The sequence below is a fragment of the Schistocerca americana genome, chromosome 5 (assembly GCF_021461395.2).
Source record: "Schistocerca americana isolate TAMUIC-IGC-003095 chromosome 5, iqSchAmer2.1, whole genome shotgun sequence".
NCBI lineage: Eukaryota > Metazoa > Arthropoda > Insecta > Orthoptera > Acrididae > Schistocerca > Schistocerca americana.
In genome coordinates, this window is record NC_060123.1 from 329,331,619 (window position 1) to 329,346,974 (window position 15,356).

The 15,356-nt window shown below is 42.2% G+C and overlaps 1 protein-coding gene across 1 annotated transcript in view; it reads left to right on the plus strand.

Moving 5' to 3' along the window:
- The window catches only part of LOC124616344 (band 4.1-like protein 4), a 621,141-nt gene that overhangs the window by 575,520 nt on the left and 30,265 nt on the right, over nucleotides 1-15,356 (plus strand). The window contains exons 11-15 of the mRNA XM_047144652.1: nucleotides 845-963; nucleotides 9,978-10,080; nucleotides 12,352-12,615; nucleotides 14,117-14,308; nucleotides 15,036-15,227. Of these exons, the coding sequence (XP_047000608.1) occupies nucleotides 845-963; nucleotides 9,978-10,080; nucleotides 12,352-12,615; nucleotides 14,117-14,308; nucleotides 15,036-15,227 (870 nt within the window). The remainder of the gene's footprint in view (nucleotides 1-844; nucleotides 964-9,977; nucleotides 10,081-12,351; nucleotides 12,616-14,116; nucleotides 14,309-15,035; nucleotides 15,228-15,356) is intronic.

Below are 15,356 nucleotides of genomic sequence, written 5' to 3' on the forward strand. Positions count from 1 at the left end.
AAATATAAAAAACGAAAAAGTGGAGGAAAGGATTACAGTAAACATTTTTAACATAAGCGTAAGAAAGCTCACTATGCATTTTTCCAGTGTTCACGGTATGCTTTCATTCTTAGCTACTTCCACAGTAAGTTTTGTAACATTAAAAGACCCCTTTCATCAAAGGCTAGTAAACACAAATCAGTGAAATATTTACTATTTATGTGCATATAGTTAGTAAACTTTTAAGTTCTTTGTATAAAATTATGGATTTTACGAGGGGTAGTCATAACTGTCTATTTATCATTTTGAAAAATAAAGCTACACAATTAATGTTTTGTTTATTTGCAAGTACATGTCTGCAGTCATCGTACGCCTTGAAATTCCCGCACACAGAAATGTAGTACGCCGGTATTATACCGACGTGAAAGAAGTCAGCTGGGCTGCCCTGACACAGCTCCAACGTTTTCGCTGCTACCGAAAACGAATTACCGCACGCGCCTCCATTTTGTCAATGGATAGGCCTTTTGTTTTGGCGTCCTACGGTACTGTGGCGCGGGGTATTCCAAAGTGTACCATGTCTGCAAACAAACAAATAATATATAACTTCTCTTTTTTCGAGTATTGGATGACTGGTGAAACTCGTAATAAAACTGAACACAGTGCAAAAATCTTAAAATTATAGACTTGGTTAAGTTACTACTAAATGTCGAAATATTCATGAAGACTATATCGCATAAAAGTTAAACTAAGGGCCTAAAAGATCATGAATTTAACGTAACGGAGAAAGGCTGTACAAACCCCTCTCGAGTGAACCAGTGAGTAATTGGAGCTGTACTGTGAGTGTTGTGTGTGGCTATGTGTGCAGCGGCCGCACGGAGAAGCAAGCCCAGCGCGACGCGCAGCTGCGCCTGCGCAGTCCGCCGCAGTTCACGCGCACGCCCAGCCGGCGCTACCAGCGGCGCATCGTCGAGGGCGCGCAGGACGGTGAGTACCTCACAACGTCTAACTATTCTCTCCAATCTACTCGATTTCTAATCTATACATTAATCTATACATAAAAGGTTGGTGTGTGTGTGTGTGTGTGTGTGTGTGTGTGTGTGTGACAGACTTTTTTCCATGACCACCCACTGCCACCCCCTCGTGGCTGTGGTAGTAGACGGCCCCTGGTCTCATGCTGTTATAATGTGTTCTTCATAAGAGCCGGCCGAAGTGGCCGTGCGGTTAAAGGCGCTGCAGTCTGGAACCGCAAGACCGCTACGGTCGCAGGTTCGAATCCTGCCTCGGGCATGGATGTTTGTGATGTCCTTAGGTTACTTAGGTTTAACTAGTTCTAAGTTCTAGGGGACTAATGACCTCAGCAGTTGAGTCCCATAGTGCTCAGAGGCATTTGAACCATTTTTTCTTCATAAGAATAAACCGTAAACGTTACACCAAGCATTCTTCCGCGTTTTCTTGAATCTCGTTAGATTTCGTTTCACGTGGAGCGGAAGCTAATCTGTGTCCAGTCAAGTACAATCATAAGGATACGTGTTATGCTGTGTTAGAAGCATGTAGAGTGTGCGAGAATGCGGGAAAAACCTATACCGGCGCATGGCCAGCCAGCTGGCCCACCTATCCTGCAATGATGTCCGAGGTTGCAGTTCAGACGTAAAAAGCCACGAGCAGAGAAACAATATAGCTTCGAATGTCATTTAATTTTTAAAGAGAATGAAATAATATTCGACGAATCTCCAGCACTATCGCACGCCAGAAGGCAAGCATAAAATTCTCTCATTCTGGAGAAGAAATAAAAACTTTGAGGTTCGCCGATGACACTGTAATTCTGTCAGAGACAGCAAAGGACTTGGAAGAGCAGTTGAATGGAATAGACAGTGTCTTGAAAGGAGCATGTAAGATGAACATCAACAAAAGCAAAACGAGGATAATGGAATGTAGTCGAATTAAGTAGGGTGATGCTGAGGGTATTAGATTAGGAAATGAGACACTTAAAGTAGTAAAGGACTTTTGCTATTAGGGGAGCAAAATAACTTATGATGGTCGAAGTAGAGAGGATATAAAATGTAGACTGGCAATGGCAAGGAAAGCGTTTCTGAAGAAGAGAAATTTGTTAACATCGAGTATAGATTTAAGTGTCAGGAAGTCGTTTCTGAAAGTATTTGTATGGAGTGTAGCCATGTATGAAAGTGAAACATGGACGATAAACAGTTTGGACAAGAAGAGAATAGAAGCTTTCGAAATGTGGTGCTACAGAAGAATGCTGAAGATTAGATGGGTAGATGACATAACTAATGAGGAGGTATTCAATAGAATTAGAGAGATGAGGAGTTTGTGGCACAACTTGACAAGAAGAAGGGACCGGTTGGTAGGACATGTTCTGAGGCATCAAGGGAGCACAAAATCAGCATTGGAGGGCAGCGTGGAGGGTAAAAGTCGTACACTAAGCAGATTCAGAAGGATGTAGGTTGCAGTAAGTACTGGGAGATGGAGAGGCTTGCACAGGGTAGAGTAGCATGGAGAGCTGCATCAAACCAGTCTTAGGACTGAAGACCACAACAACAACAACAACAACATCTAACACAGTGTTCTAATTACAAACAAGAGTGATCAAAATTCCTAATTCAAACACAGGATAATTTCTCTGAGCGAGCTGCGTGTGATGCAAAAGCATACAGCAGGGATTTCACCGTGTTGTTGCATACAGACCCCACTGAAGGTATTAATTAGAGTCAATTGTCTAGTAATCTCTTGGTAGCTTCCTTATCCGAATCCGAGAAATACATTTCAAAAATGGTTCAAATGGCTCTGAGCGCTATGTGACTTAACATCTATGGTCATCAGTCCCCTAGAACTTAGAACTACTTAAACTTAACTAACCTAAGGACATCACACAACACCCAGTCATCACGAGGGAGAGAAAATCCCTGACCTCGCAGGGAATCGAACCTGGGAACCCGGGCGCGGGAGAAATACATTTCAGTTGTGGAATTGTCATCTGCTACGTTTATATCGAGTCGACCAACAAGAGAATCTACGAAGCCACCTAGGCGCCATATTTTCTCCATTTCTTTTATGACGTGCCGTTCTATATTCCGCCAGCGCTCGGCAGTGACCTGTGAAAAAACTGCGTGCTTTAGTTGCAGAGCGTCTGGCAGTTTCACAGTCTTATTATTTCTCGCAACAAATTTAACTTGGCTCCAGATCAGTTCTGTTGCGTTGATATTGTAATGCTTCAGTGGCAAATGTAAAGATGCCGCATTTTTATGGTGTGAAAATGATTGTGTTTCATGTTTCTACGACACTTGTCACTATGGTTCGTGTGAGACTATACCTGTGTTATAGTCCAAATAAAGAGTATTTGGTTTTGCATTTTTGTCCTAAAAATTGAATTGTTATGTTTCCTTTATTTAAGCAATCTCTCATAAAATATCGATAATTGAGAATTTATATTTGAAACGAAAACAGGAATTTTGCGTGCAGTACGCAATTAGAAACAAAAAGACATGCATTATTTGTAAAAAAAATTGATGAATTTTACAAGTACGAGGTGAAGGTATTTCAAATTGAACGAGAAATAAAGGATGACCAAGGCGAGACTTGAACCGATTCCGCCATACATCCGTTGTGTATTTGTACCTCAAGTGTATCAAATACAGTCCCTCGGAAAACTTCAAACCCGATTTTTCCTGTAAATTTTTGAAAAACACTAGGAACAACCTATTTCTCGGCACTTTTTAACAATGTTCCACAAGCATGTTTCGCTACGGAGCAGGAAGCAGCCTCAGCCATTTTCATACCACCCATTTAACAGCGCGACAATCAGAACACAATAGTCAGACGCTGTGACTGTACACGATTTTTAAAGTAAAAACTACACTGCTAAAGCGTGATTAAGAAAAACAAGATGGCTGCTAATACGTTACAATATCTTAAAGTTTCATTTAACGTAACTTACTAATACATAAGTGCACCTACTTCCTCGAGTGTAACAATACCAGCGTAGGTGAGCTATGGCTTCTGATCAATCATTGCGTTCGTGTTTGTATACCTCAGGTTTATTCTTGTGATGAGCAGAGTATAGTAGGGAGTTTGGTCGCGGTGCGTAGCAGTGAGTGTGTGTGGCGAGCAAAAGTCCACGAAATATGGAGCTATAAATACTCTTAGGAAAAAGCTACATTTTCTGTGACACGAATTTTACTGTACATGTCAAAACGCATTAATTGTTTCATTCGACCGACATAATTCGATGCTTGCGCGGTTTCGTCATTCAGACTTTTATAACGACGTACAATATCAAATAGACCAGCTTTTAATCTCTCAGAGCGTTTTCGTCAGTCACACCTTACCGACGATCAACTAAGACACAAAGAAAAAAAATCCAGATAGAGCCAAAGATAAAAATAATCGTAACTCACACCTAAATAATTTCGCAGTACAGTACAATGATTTCGGATAAGCATTTCGCTTTTTCTTCCTCATAATTTAGCGCGACTTCGTCAATGACTTCACTAATACCTAACAAAATAAAGTAACTTCAATTTCCTTCCACCTTCATTTAAATACTATTACTTTAAGACAATATTACTAAAGTAACTATCTGCCCCGTGGTGTTACTCGCAGTTAAATATGTTTGGGTAACGTAATGTTGCCGCAAGTAGGGAAGGAACAGAGTGAGGATTGTATAAGCGAGTTTAGTCACTAATACGGTGAAGTCCAAAAGTCGTAAAGCATTTGGTGTTTACTAAGAGAACTAAGTGTTCCACATCGCAAATTGTATTGAGATAACTGCCAATCACAATTACCCACTTCCACCCACCACCGTACGGATGAAACACGTTGACGACTCTACCACCATTATATTGCATCGTGAATGAAACGCTTAAAACATTTTCACGTATACAATAAATTCCTTAAGTCATACATCATTTACCATTACCTAAGAGTATTTATTCTACCATATTTCGCAGATTCTTGCCAACAACATTCACCCACTGCCACGCACCGGGACCATACTGACAGGAGAACTGCATTCAATGTAACCTTAATGAGACGTACTTCTTTATGCCGCTCGTATCTAGAATGGTACTCATGCCTCGTCCCATGCCGTATATTCTGACCCGCGCAACGTCGGGCTTCTCTGCAAGTTTTTTATACTTTTTTTTACTAAGCAGCTTTCCATATCTTGAAGTTTATTAGATTCAATAGTTTCGAAAAAAAAAATAACAACGCACATCTAACAAGCTACCTTTGACACCCATAATAATATGTATACCCCTGGCACTGTGCCGACTTTATTTCATCAGGAGAGTGCCCTGAAATTTTTAGGTTAAAGTCCAAATTTCCCTGTTGTATGTTCATTAGCTTTTAAGGCTGCAAAGGTTTTTTTAGTTTGCACGTCATTCATTAGTGATTATTTAAAGTTCATCTAGAATTTGTAGTTTTATGGACAATTCCGTAAATCACAAGGTCATACCGCCCCTGGAAAGTACTTCGTTGCCGTCGTCTGTCACCATTCCGTGTCAGCGTACAGCAGCTTAAGTAGACGAGAAATCCTTGCAGGAATGCGTTTAGAACTTGTTTTCACTATAATGTAATATCAATAGACTCTGATAAACAGTGACGCATCAATAGCAAACCGGACGCTCGTCACATTATGGGCATTGTTAACGTGCAGCATGACGCTGCGAGAAACACTGTGAAATACTGTTTCGTATTGAAATTAGTAATAACGAAACGAAACCTGAATATTCTATGTTGACCTGCATAACATGCCTGTTTAAACATGGATATGTGTGTATAATTTATAAAACTCAAAAACCAGCTTTTTTATTGTGCGAATGACGAATTGAAAGCTACGTGTCAAATTATCCTCACAGGTTGCATTTCATCAAACTCACACTCATGCAATGGCAAACGGACCTGGAGCCCGAAAACCGACGGACAACGGATATTCCCGAGGTTGACTCCTAACTTCTCCTCACGCGTCTCCCCAACCGATTATTTCCGAAGCAGAATCTCAGACTGATACGTTACAAAATGACTCAGAACATTTATTTCCGTCAACGAACACACCGCGCCCCCTCCTCCGCCAGTCTATCGGAATTCCTTAAGAATTTTCGATTTCCCAGACAAATCACCCCTCTGCCTAGGAATCGGTACATATAAATCCTGACTAGTGGCCAGTGAGATTTTAGACATTCCTCGTGAAGAAACTATCTTAATAATGAGCCAATAAACATTTTTCATATACCAGCTGCCACGACGCAGTAATATTCGATTCGGATATTGCAGAGGCCACATCCTTGTGATCATAAAAAAAGACTTATCAGACGTTTACAGCCGTGCTTCAGCATTATCATCTTGATACATGCATTCTCCTGCGGGAAGAAATACTGGTGACAAATGATCATTTACAATAGTATCACGTACTCCTTCTTATAGTGTGACCACTGGATCCACTGTTGAGCTAAAACAGTATGGCTAGCTCCTTACTAGCGTTTTGATCCATCTTTGTAACGCAATATTGCAGCGATTATACGTGGCATGGATTAAACAAGTCCCTGGTAGGTTTCCTGACGTATGTGGTACGAGGTGTCTACGCAAAGTCACACAATTCAGTATATACAGACAAATGGTTTATGTGTGCCCGATAGCGATGTGTTCCATCTGTTTTAGATCAGGCAAATTTAGTGGCCAAGACGACGACATGAATTCGCTCTCATACTCCTCAAACCACTTCAGCACTATTCTGGCCTTGTACGTGGACAGTTGTCCTGCTGAAAGAAGTCATGAAGAAATGCAGGTGATCCGCAATAAAGTTCGCACTTGCCACGGTACCTTACTTTACTACCAAAGTGTCACAGAAGACCAGGCAAATGTTCTCCATAGCGTAATGCTGCCCCTGCCAGCTTGCGTCTGTAGCACCTAGAGTAGCTGTTCGCCTAGATGACGGCGTATCCAGACACGGCCATCGATCTGGTTTAACAAGAAACGTGATTTGCCTGATCAGGCGACAAGTTTCCACTGATCCGTGGTTCAGTCTCGATGATCACGTGCACATTGCAGTCATAATAGCCGATTCAACTTGGGTTCACGTAGTGGTTGTCGGCTACAGATCCTAGTGTTCAACAACTGAACGGTTTGCTGAAAGAAACTTGTGGCTGCACCACCACTGTACTTGAACGTCAGGTGTGCCACAGATCTTTACGGAGCACGTGAGCCCCCGACCTCCAGGTTCTGTAGTGAGACGTGGACGTCCCTACACGTGATTTCACCGTTCTTCAAAGAAAACCAGCTTCACTGTTTTCGAGAGGCTCGTTCTTTTAAATCAGATGATTTCCCATTTTGCGCCCAGTATCGTCGCTAGAATAATTTTCCACTCGTCTCTGCTCCGCTTATTTACAGAGGGGTCCAGAAAAATGTCGACACTCTTTGGAACAAAATGACGTATCTTTGCAGTTTCGCGCGGTAGCGTATTACGTTGCCTCCTCGACATCTTGGCGCACATTTTCCAGCAGATAACAGTGCAGCAATGAATGAAGTAACATTGTCGTTTGAGCAGCGCAAGGCCGTATTAAAGTGGTACGTGAAGTACGAAAAGTTGATGGAAGTAAATGGCAATGGCGTAATGTGTTCACAACTCAGCCACCAACATGTACAACAATTTATCGTACTCGGGATAAACGTGAAGCCGACACTACTACCGAGCGAGGTGGCGCACTGGTTAGCACATTGAAATCGCAATCTGGAAGACGATGGTTAAAACCCGCGTCCAGCCATCCTGATTTAGGTTTTCCGTGATTTCCCTAAATCGCTTCAGGCAAAGGCCGGGATGGATCCTTTGTAAGGGCGCGGACGACTTCAGTTCATATCCTTCCCTAATCCAATGGGACCGATGAGCTCCCTGTTTGGTCCCCTCCCCCAAATCAACCAACTAACCAACCAACAGACCGTACTGTTCAGAATGAGCAGAAGGAAAGTTCTAGCCAATCAAAGGCTCCTGTGTTGCAACATTTTACTTGGTCACCTCAAAAATCTGTAAAGTAGGGTGCGCATGAAAGCAGCGTACGACGAATTCTGAAGGCTACAAAGTGGAAAGTGTACATTCCAAGATCGCTGCACGCTGTGGACGAGGACGATTCGGATCGGAGGATGGAGTAATGTGAGCAGTTTGAAGGCATGCTTCGCGAGGACGAACGGTTTGCAGGGATGATTGTCAGGTCTGAGGATGCGGAATTCAAATTGAGCGGTACTGTAAACCGCCACAACTGCGTGTAGCGCGTCCCTGAAAATCCTCACGTTCACATAGACAAATATGTTAATCTACCAGGTGTTAACGTGTGGTGTTGTCTGTCGTTGCGCTGTACGATTGGTCCATTCTTCTTTGAAGTTATCGTAACTGGTGAAGAGTATCTTCATATGCTGCAAACATCGATTTTACTTGCCATCCGAGGGATTCTTGAAAAATGAAAGACTTTACGTACAACAAGATGTCGCTCCGTCTCACTACAACAGATATGTCAGGGCATACTTGAATGAAAATCTACCTGGATGATGGGTAGGTCGAAGAGAAGCTGTCGTTGCGCTGTACGATTGGCCCATTCTTCTTTGAAGTTATCGTAACTGGTGAAGAGTATCTTCATATGCTGCAAACATCGATTTTACTTGCCATCCGAGGGATTCTTGAAAAATGAAAGACTTTACGTACAACAAGATGTCGCTCCGTCTCACTACAACAGATATGTCAGGGCATACTTGAATGAAAATCTACCTGGATGATGGGTAGGTCGAAGAGAAGCTGTTGAGTACCCACCACAGTCTCCAGACCTTACACCTCATGACTTCTACCGGTACGTACGAGAGACCCTGAAAAATGAAGTTTATCAACGGAAGCCAGCTACACTGAACGTGCTACGACAAAATACCCGGGCGTCCTCTGCGACTATCACACCAGCAACACTGGCAGCTGTAGTTCTATCAACAGTTCAGCGGCATCGACGTTGTCTGGCTCCTGTTGGAGGTCACTTTGAACACATAACTTCCTATGTTTCATAAATCCACATTACAAACAAGATTACTTTAACGTGTCCCCCACCCCAAGAAAAGTAGCTAGCCATTAAAACACAACGTTTCCAACTGAGTTGGCGTACTTTTTTCATGCGTTGGGCGAGGAGGTATGAAATTCATATTACCGATCATTATTCTGTCAGTTGGTCTTCTCATTACGAATCCTAACGAGAAAGGGGAACCATTTGCTGAGTGTCGTGGGTACCACAACACAGCAACGTCTCAAACACACTATTCCCAGTACTACGTGAGAATGGAAGCCCGAGCAGGAACCTGCGGTACACTATTTGTTTAGTAACGATGTATACAAAAAAACTCCAAAATTGTGGAAATTTATCTGACAGTGGAGATACCTTGAAACGTTGGTTTTAATGAACCTCGTAAATTTTTTATAGCAGTTCGTTGTTGACTATAGACAGACGGCGAGTTGCGTCATGATCATGAACTTTCGTCCTCCCACTCGTAAACAGACGACACCATTGATCTTCACTCATCACTTTCGATCAGTATTCATCACAAATTTTGCGCTGCTTGACAGTGCCTTCGAATTTTTTTTTTTTTTTTTTTTGCCACTAAAAAGCACATCACAACAGATACCAAATTTTGTAGGATTACAACAATCATTATGAACGGCTACTGTAGACCAAGAGAAACTATGCGAATTTCTTGTTATCGCAACTGTAAGTACAAGAACTGCTATGTACGTGAATCAGCATAGTGACTGATCCGTTCCTCACATTACTCCCAGTGCTACATGAAAATGGAGGTTAATTTCCAGATATCCCCCCCCCCCACCCCGCGCGCGCCCACACACACACACACACACACACACACACACATACACAGAGAGAGAGAGAGAGAGAGAGAGAGAGAGAGAGAGAGAGAGAATGAGAATTTGAGAGATTATGTTACTAAAACTGTGTTTGTGGTTGCAGCGCCTAAAGTAGAGGAGACTCTCAACAAGGAAAACGCGCCGCCACCACCACCGCCAGTTCAAGAGCTGAAGCCAATTTCGACAGTCCCTCAGCCAATACCTTCGTAAGTAGCAGAATGAAAATAGCTTATATTTACTGTCTACAACCTTATAAAATGACAGCATATCCAAACTGCAGAGTAAACAGTTTGCAGATGGTGCAGGTCCTACATCTACCTATAAGCACAGCACTTCGTTCATGCTGCATTGCATCTGTTTTCAATGTTATATCACTCAGAAAGGAAGATAACTACAACATCACAAATATGGCGTTAAACAGGGATGCTGAAAATTAATTGGTCTGGTATGACAAGAAGCGAAGAGGATCTCTGCAGAACTGACATGAAAAGGAATATGTTCAGAAGTCGAACTAGAAGAAGTGGCAGGGTCACAGGATACTCGGTGTTAAAACCGTCATCTCTCTGGAGCTGCAGCTCCTGACATCACGCCATCCAGTATCCACCATAGCTTTTTCCCTGCAGCTTCATCCACAGATGCACTCAACATATGTATTGCACACTTCTCCTCCCTCCACTCTCGGTCCATCTCGTCCTCCCCCTTCTCCATTTTGATCTCCTCCTCCCCTCTCTCTATGCTGTCTCCTCCTGCCCCAGTCTCTCTATCTCACCTGCCACCTCTCCCTATCCATCTCCTCCTGCCCTCTCTATAGCCATCTCTTCCTGCCCCCTCTCCCTACACCTTCTCTTCCCTTTGTCACCATATTCACTTCCTCCTGTGCTCCTCCTTTCTCTGTCCCCCCTCCTTCCACCCTTTCACTGTCTCTCCACTCCTCTCTCCCCCCGTCTCTCTGTCCATCCCCTCCTCTCTCCCTATCCATCTCCTCCTGGCTCCCACTCTGCCCATCCTCTCTTCTATTCATCTCAAACTTTCCCCAGCCATACCCATCTAAACATACAGCCTCTGCAAAACAGCTCGAGAAAGCAGGCCAATACTACTGCTACAAGGCACCTGTCGTGCACACAGCCTGTATTGCAGGGGCTGAAAAAAAAAAAAAAAAAAAAAACACGTGATTGCCCATATCTCCTCTTTTCTTGGAGCTAAGAGGTTATAAGCCCCACAGTACTGACCATATCCTGCTTCCTCTCTTTTTCTCCATCTCTGCCTCCCCTTCTTCCTTTTCCACCTGCCCACCCTGTCTTCACCTTCCACATGCCTCATGCACCTCCCACTCTTCCCCTGTCCATGCCTCATGCACCTCCCACTCTTCCCCTGGCCTTGTCTATTTCCTCCTCCCCCTTACTCTGTCAATCCCTTCCTCTATCCATCTCAACCTGTCCCCAGCCATGCTATGAGTACATGTATCCCCTACAATACAGTGCAATAAAATAACTACTCCCACAACACACCTGTCATGCAGAGCAGGCTGAACATCAGGGGTTGAAATTCATTTATTTCCACCTGACGTACAGGCTCCCATGCAAAGCAGGTCGTTAAAGCAGGCTGATAATATTATAACACAAAACACCTGTCACACAGGACAGCCTATGTGTCGGGATCCAGGAAACCGTTTCTTGCGCCTGACAAGTAGGCTACTGTACAAAGCAGGTTGACTTGGCAGGACGACACTGTTCCCATCCAACATGCCTGTCACCCAGGGGCTGTAAAAAACATTTTTTGCACTGTACATCTGCTCCTGTTGAAGCTAGGAGGTTATGTGATTTGTATACCAATGAGAAAAGGGCAGTTACTATGTTATATCTAAGTGTGTCTCCTCTGTGTTTCTTCATTCTGTTGCCAAAGAACAGGACAAGCAGTAAACTAGATAAATAGATGACTTGTCCACATTTTATATTTCCTGTCATTCAAGGTCTACTTCTGGATTCTAAAAATAATTTTCAATTGGATGCCAGATGCTACCTGTTTTCATAACAGCAATGTATACATACATTGTTCCACTCAAACAGTGATGGAGATTGTGCATTCTATAAACAAACTATAATTGCTAATTCTCTACATTGAGCAGAATGTATCTCAGCTCCTCACTAAATATTGATGCTTCATAAGTTTTGCTGAAGTAACTTGGATTTTCCTCAGTTTCCTGCCAATAATGTTCAACTACTCTACAGTATTTGTATAATGCGAATTATTAAAAATTTTACTTATTCATAAGTATAACAATCAGCATCTTAGAAAACTAATCAGTTGTCACTCACTACACAAATCCATTAAATATCAACATCATATTGATTCAGATTCCCTATAATTCAGCTTGGTTATATATGACTGTTGTCTGATGGTAGAGTCATGCCAAAATAGTGATTGGAGAACTAATTGCTACATTTTGTGTTAAAAAATATATGGATTCTTGTTCACAGGGTAAGCAGTTTGTACCGATCTACGTGTAGCATCCCAGCAGCACTGCCATCAACACAACAGCGGGCAGATTCTCCTCGCTCGACACGGTCGGCACCGTGGACACAACCGGTTCACCAGCCACACATGCGTGGTCTCTACTCCAGTTCCAGCCCACGTTCTGTACGCTCTGCAGGACATCACAACAGTCAGCTACTCAGCCGTCTCACACGCCGCTCCTCCAGTGTCGAGAGTCAGAGTTCGAATGACTCACGCTCCTGCAAGAGGTGTGTGCACAGCTCTGACATATTACTTTAACAGCATCAGACTGTTGCATGTAGGGGTCTGTTTATGACATATGTACTTTTTTTTTTTTTAATTCCTGAAAGTTGTGGACTGTAATCATCTGTAGTTCACTTGGTACTTAACATTAAAAGGTTTTATTTATAAAATATCACAACTCTGCCAAGCCTCCTCTTTCCAGTCAAGCAGCAGTAATAAAATTGTTTCAAATTTAAATGTGTTGTTTCCAGGTAAGGCACTGACATGTGATCATGCTTTAGCCATTTTATATAAGGACATAAGGAACTAAATGGTAGCTCATCAACTGTATAGAGTTCACTTGTAATCTATTTTAAGGGTTGAGCATTATCCCTGGAAAAATGTTTCTGACATTACATTCACTGGGAATACACAGCACTACATGTCATACACAAAATCATAACATTCCATAAGCCAAAACTGAGAGCTCCACATGCTTAAAGTTGGACAGGGTGGTACACTTCGAAGGTTTGAGATTCTTTCCTGTGAAACACTGTTCCAAATGTGCAAAGGTATTTATGAAAATAAAGGAACGACACTCAGTGCTTTTCATCTTCAAATTATTGACAAACTATCTGAAACAGTGTTTTACTGTTTATTTGCCTCTCTATTCTCATATGAAATTAGCCTCACCCATTAACAGTGTCCAGAGATGTAACATTTGCATTTTGTAAGGGTGTCATTTGTGTGTGGTCAGATTCTTGTGAGATGCCATGTGTATGTACTGTTGACTCTTAGTGGACAGTGCCAGATCAGTGAGTTGTAACCATTTTCAGTCACCCAGCTTTCAGTTTGTTTGCAACAAAGCCAATTACATGGAATTTTGCTAGAAGTTTCACCCATACCCTGTGGTTAATCAGTGATGGCACTGGTTAATGTCCTCTACAAATAACATGGGTGCTCCTCTCTCCTGATATCAGGATGATCTCAATGCTTTCAGCTTGTGTTAAAACTATCAGCTTCCACACCACCTGAAGGAAGAAACATCGGTCACAGCTCAAGAGTGAATAAAGTTATCAAATGTAAGGCACCATTGTTTGGCATGTGTAATTCTCTCACTCTTTGATGCATCACATGACACTCCTTCCATTCATAATTATGAGCGGCATCTAGGGTGCGCACTTAGAAATTTGCCGTCATGTTGGTAACAGCCTCACAGGCTTATTTAAATTTCTGTTTCTCTGCCTGGTTTTGTTTTAGAAGCATAGTTCTGCACCTGTAGGTCATCCTATAACACGGCCTTGAAAACCGAACCTACAATTTCTTTCCTGTTACTGAGAGCCAGATTGTGATAACTTTTCATGCTCTCACATAATTCTGCTGTGATAGGTCATTTTTCTGTGGCACAAAATTAAATTAGATGCATGTTATATTTTCCCGGCAATTTTTTGCTGTCCAGCAGCTTATTATTTTCTAGCAGCATTCCTGTAACTGCTACCAGTAATACGGTATTGACACTCATTGCAGACATCGTCACCATCGCAGTCGCCGAAGTTCAGACAATGAGAGTGAATTGTCAAAAGGCTCTGGGTCTGGCAAATCTCACAGCCATGGCCACCGACGACACCGACATCGATCTCACGGTACTCACCGGCGCGAGTCCAGCAGTGAACAGGACTCTCACCACCGCCACAGACACAAGAGCTCCAGCAAGCACAGGTACACATCAATATGCTTCAAAGTGAGATATCTGTTAGCAGAACTACTGATATCTTGGTGGGTGGGGGAGCAGTCTACTTAACTAGGCATCAATGCCCTCTGCAGTCCCAATAACTTCTCACCTGAAGCACAATATTAACATATTGACCAAATGAGAGTACTGGAATTACAATTACATTCAGCTATAAATTTCCAAATGCTCAACCAGATTTTAGTTTTTCTTGGTTTCTACAAATCATACTAAATGAATGAGTATGTTCGTCTGAAGATGCCATGGCTAGTTCTTGCCCTATCTTTGTCCAATCTAAGCTTGTATTGAAGGTTCCTTAACCTAGGCTCCTGGATAATTTTGCTGACTATTTCTGTACAACATTCCCTTTTCTCAGGCTCCAGAAACCAGTGGATCTTTCATTTCTTTGTATCCCTCCTTTGGCAGACTGCTGACTGTAAAGCTGACAACTTAATTTCTACCTTCAATTTCTATGATACAAAATATTAATTTTACAAGTAATTCAAAGTGAATAGTTTGTGTAAATAAAATATGTTTTTTTGAATCTGTGTCCAAATTTCTTTGTCTACAAATGAGTCTCTCTCAATGAAATAAACTAGATTCATCTTTAATCATGTATTTTTTGGAATATTAGACTAAGATAACTAAAAGTGGCAATTGTCACTATTTGATAAGAACTACCTTCCTAAATTTGAAATAACTGAGTTCATCACACAGGCACAGCAGCCATTATGAGCTGGTGGACTCAGAAGCACAATGGAAGGAAGTGCAAAGAAAGCAAGCTGAAGGAGGTACTGGCATACATAAGGCTAATGTCATTCCAAGTCGAAGATCAGGCTATATGAACAGTGGTATGGAGACTGAATCAGAGCTGTCCTATCACCAGAAACGCAAACAGAAGAAGCACAGGTAATACAGATTTATATAATTACAGCAGCAAAGAGATGTTTAGCAGTATAGAACTTCATTAAACAAAACCATCTTCAGTTACAATATCTATAGTAATAATAAAACCGTAAAACTGTCATGTTTGCCTGT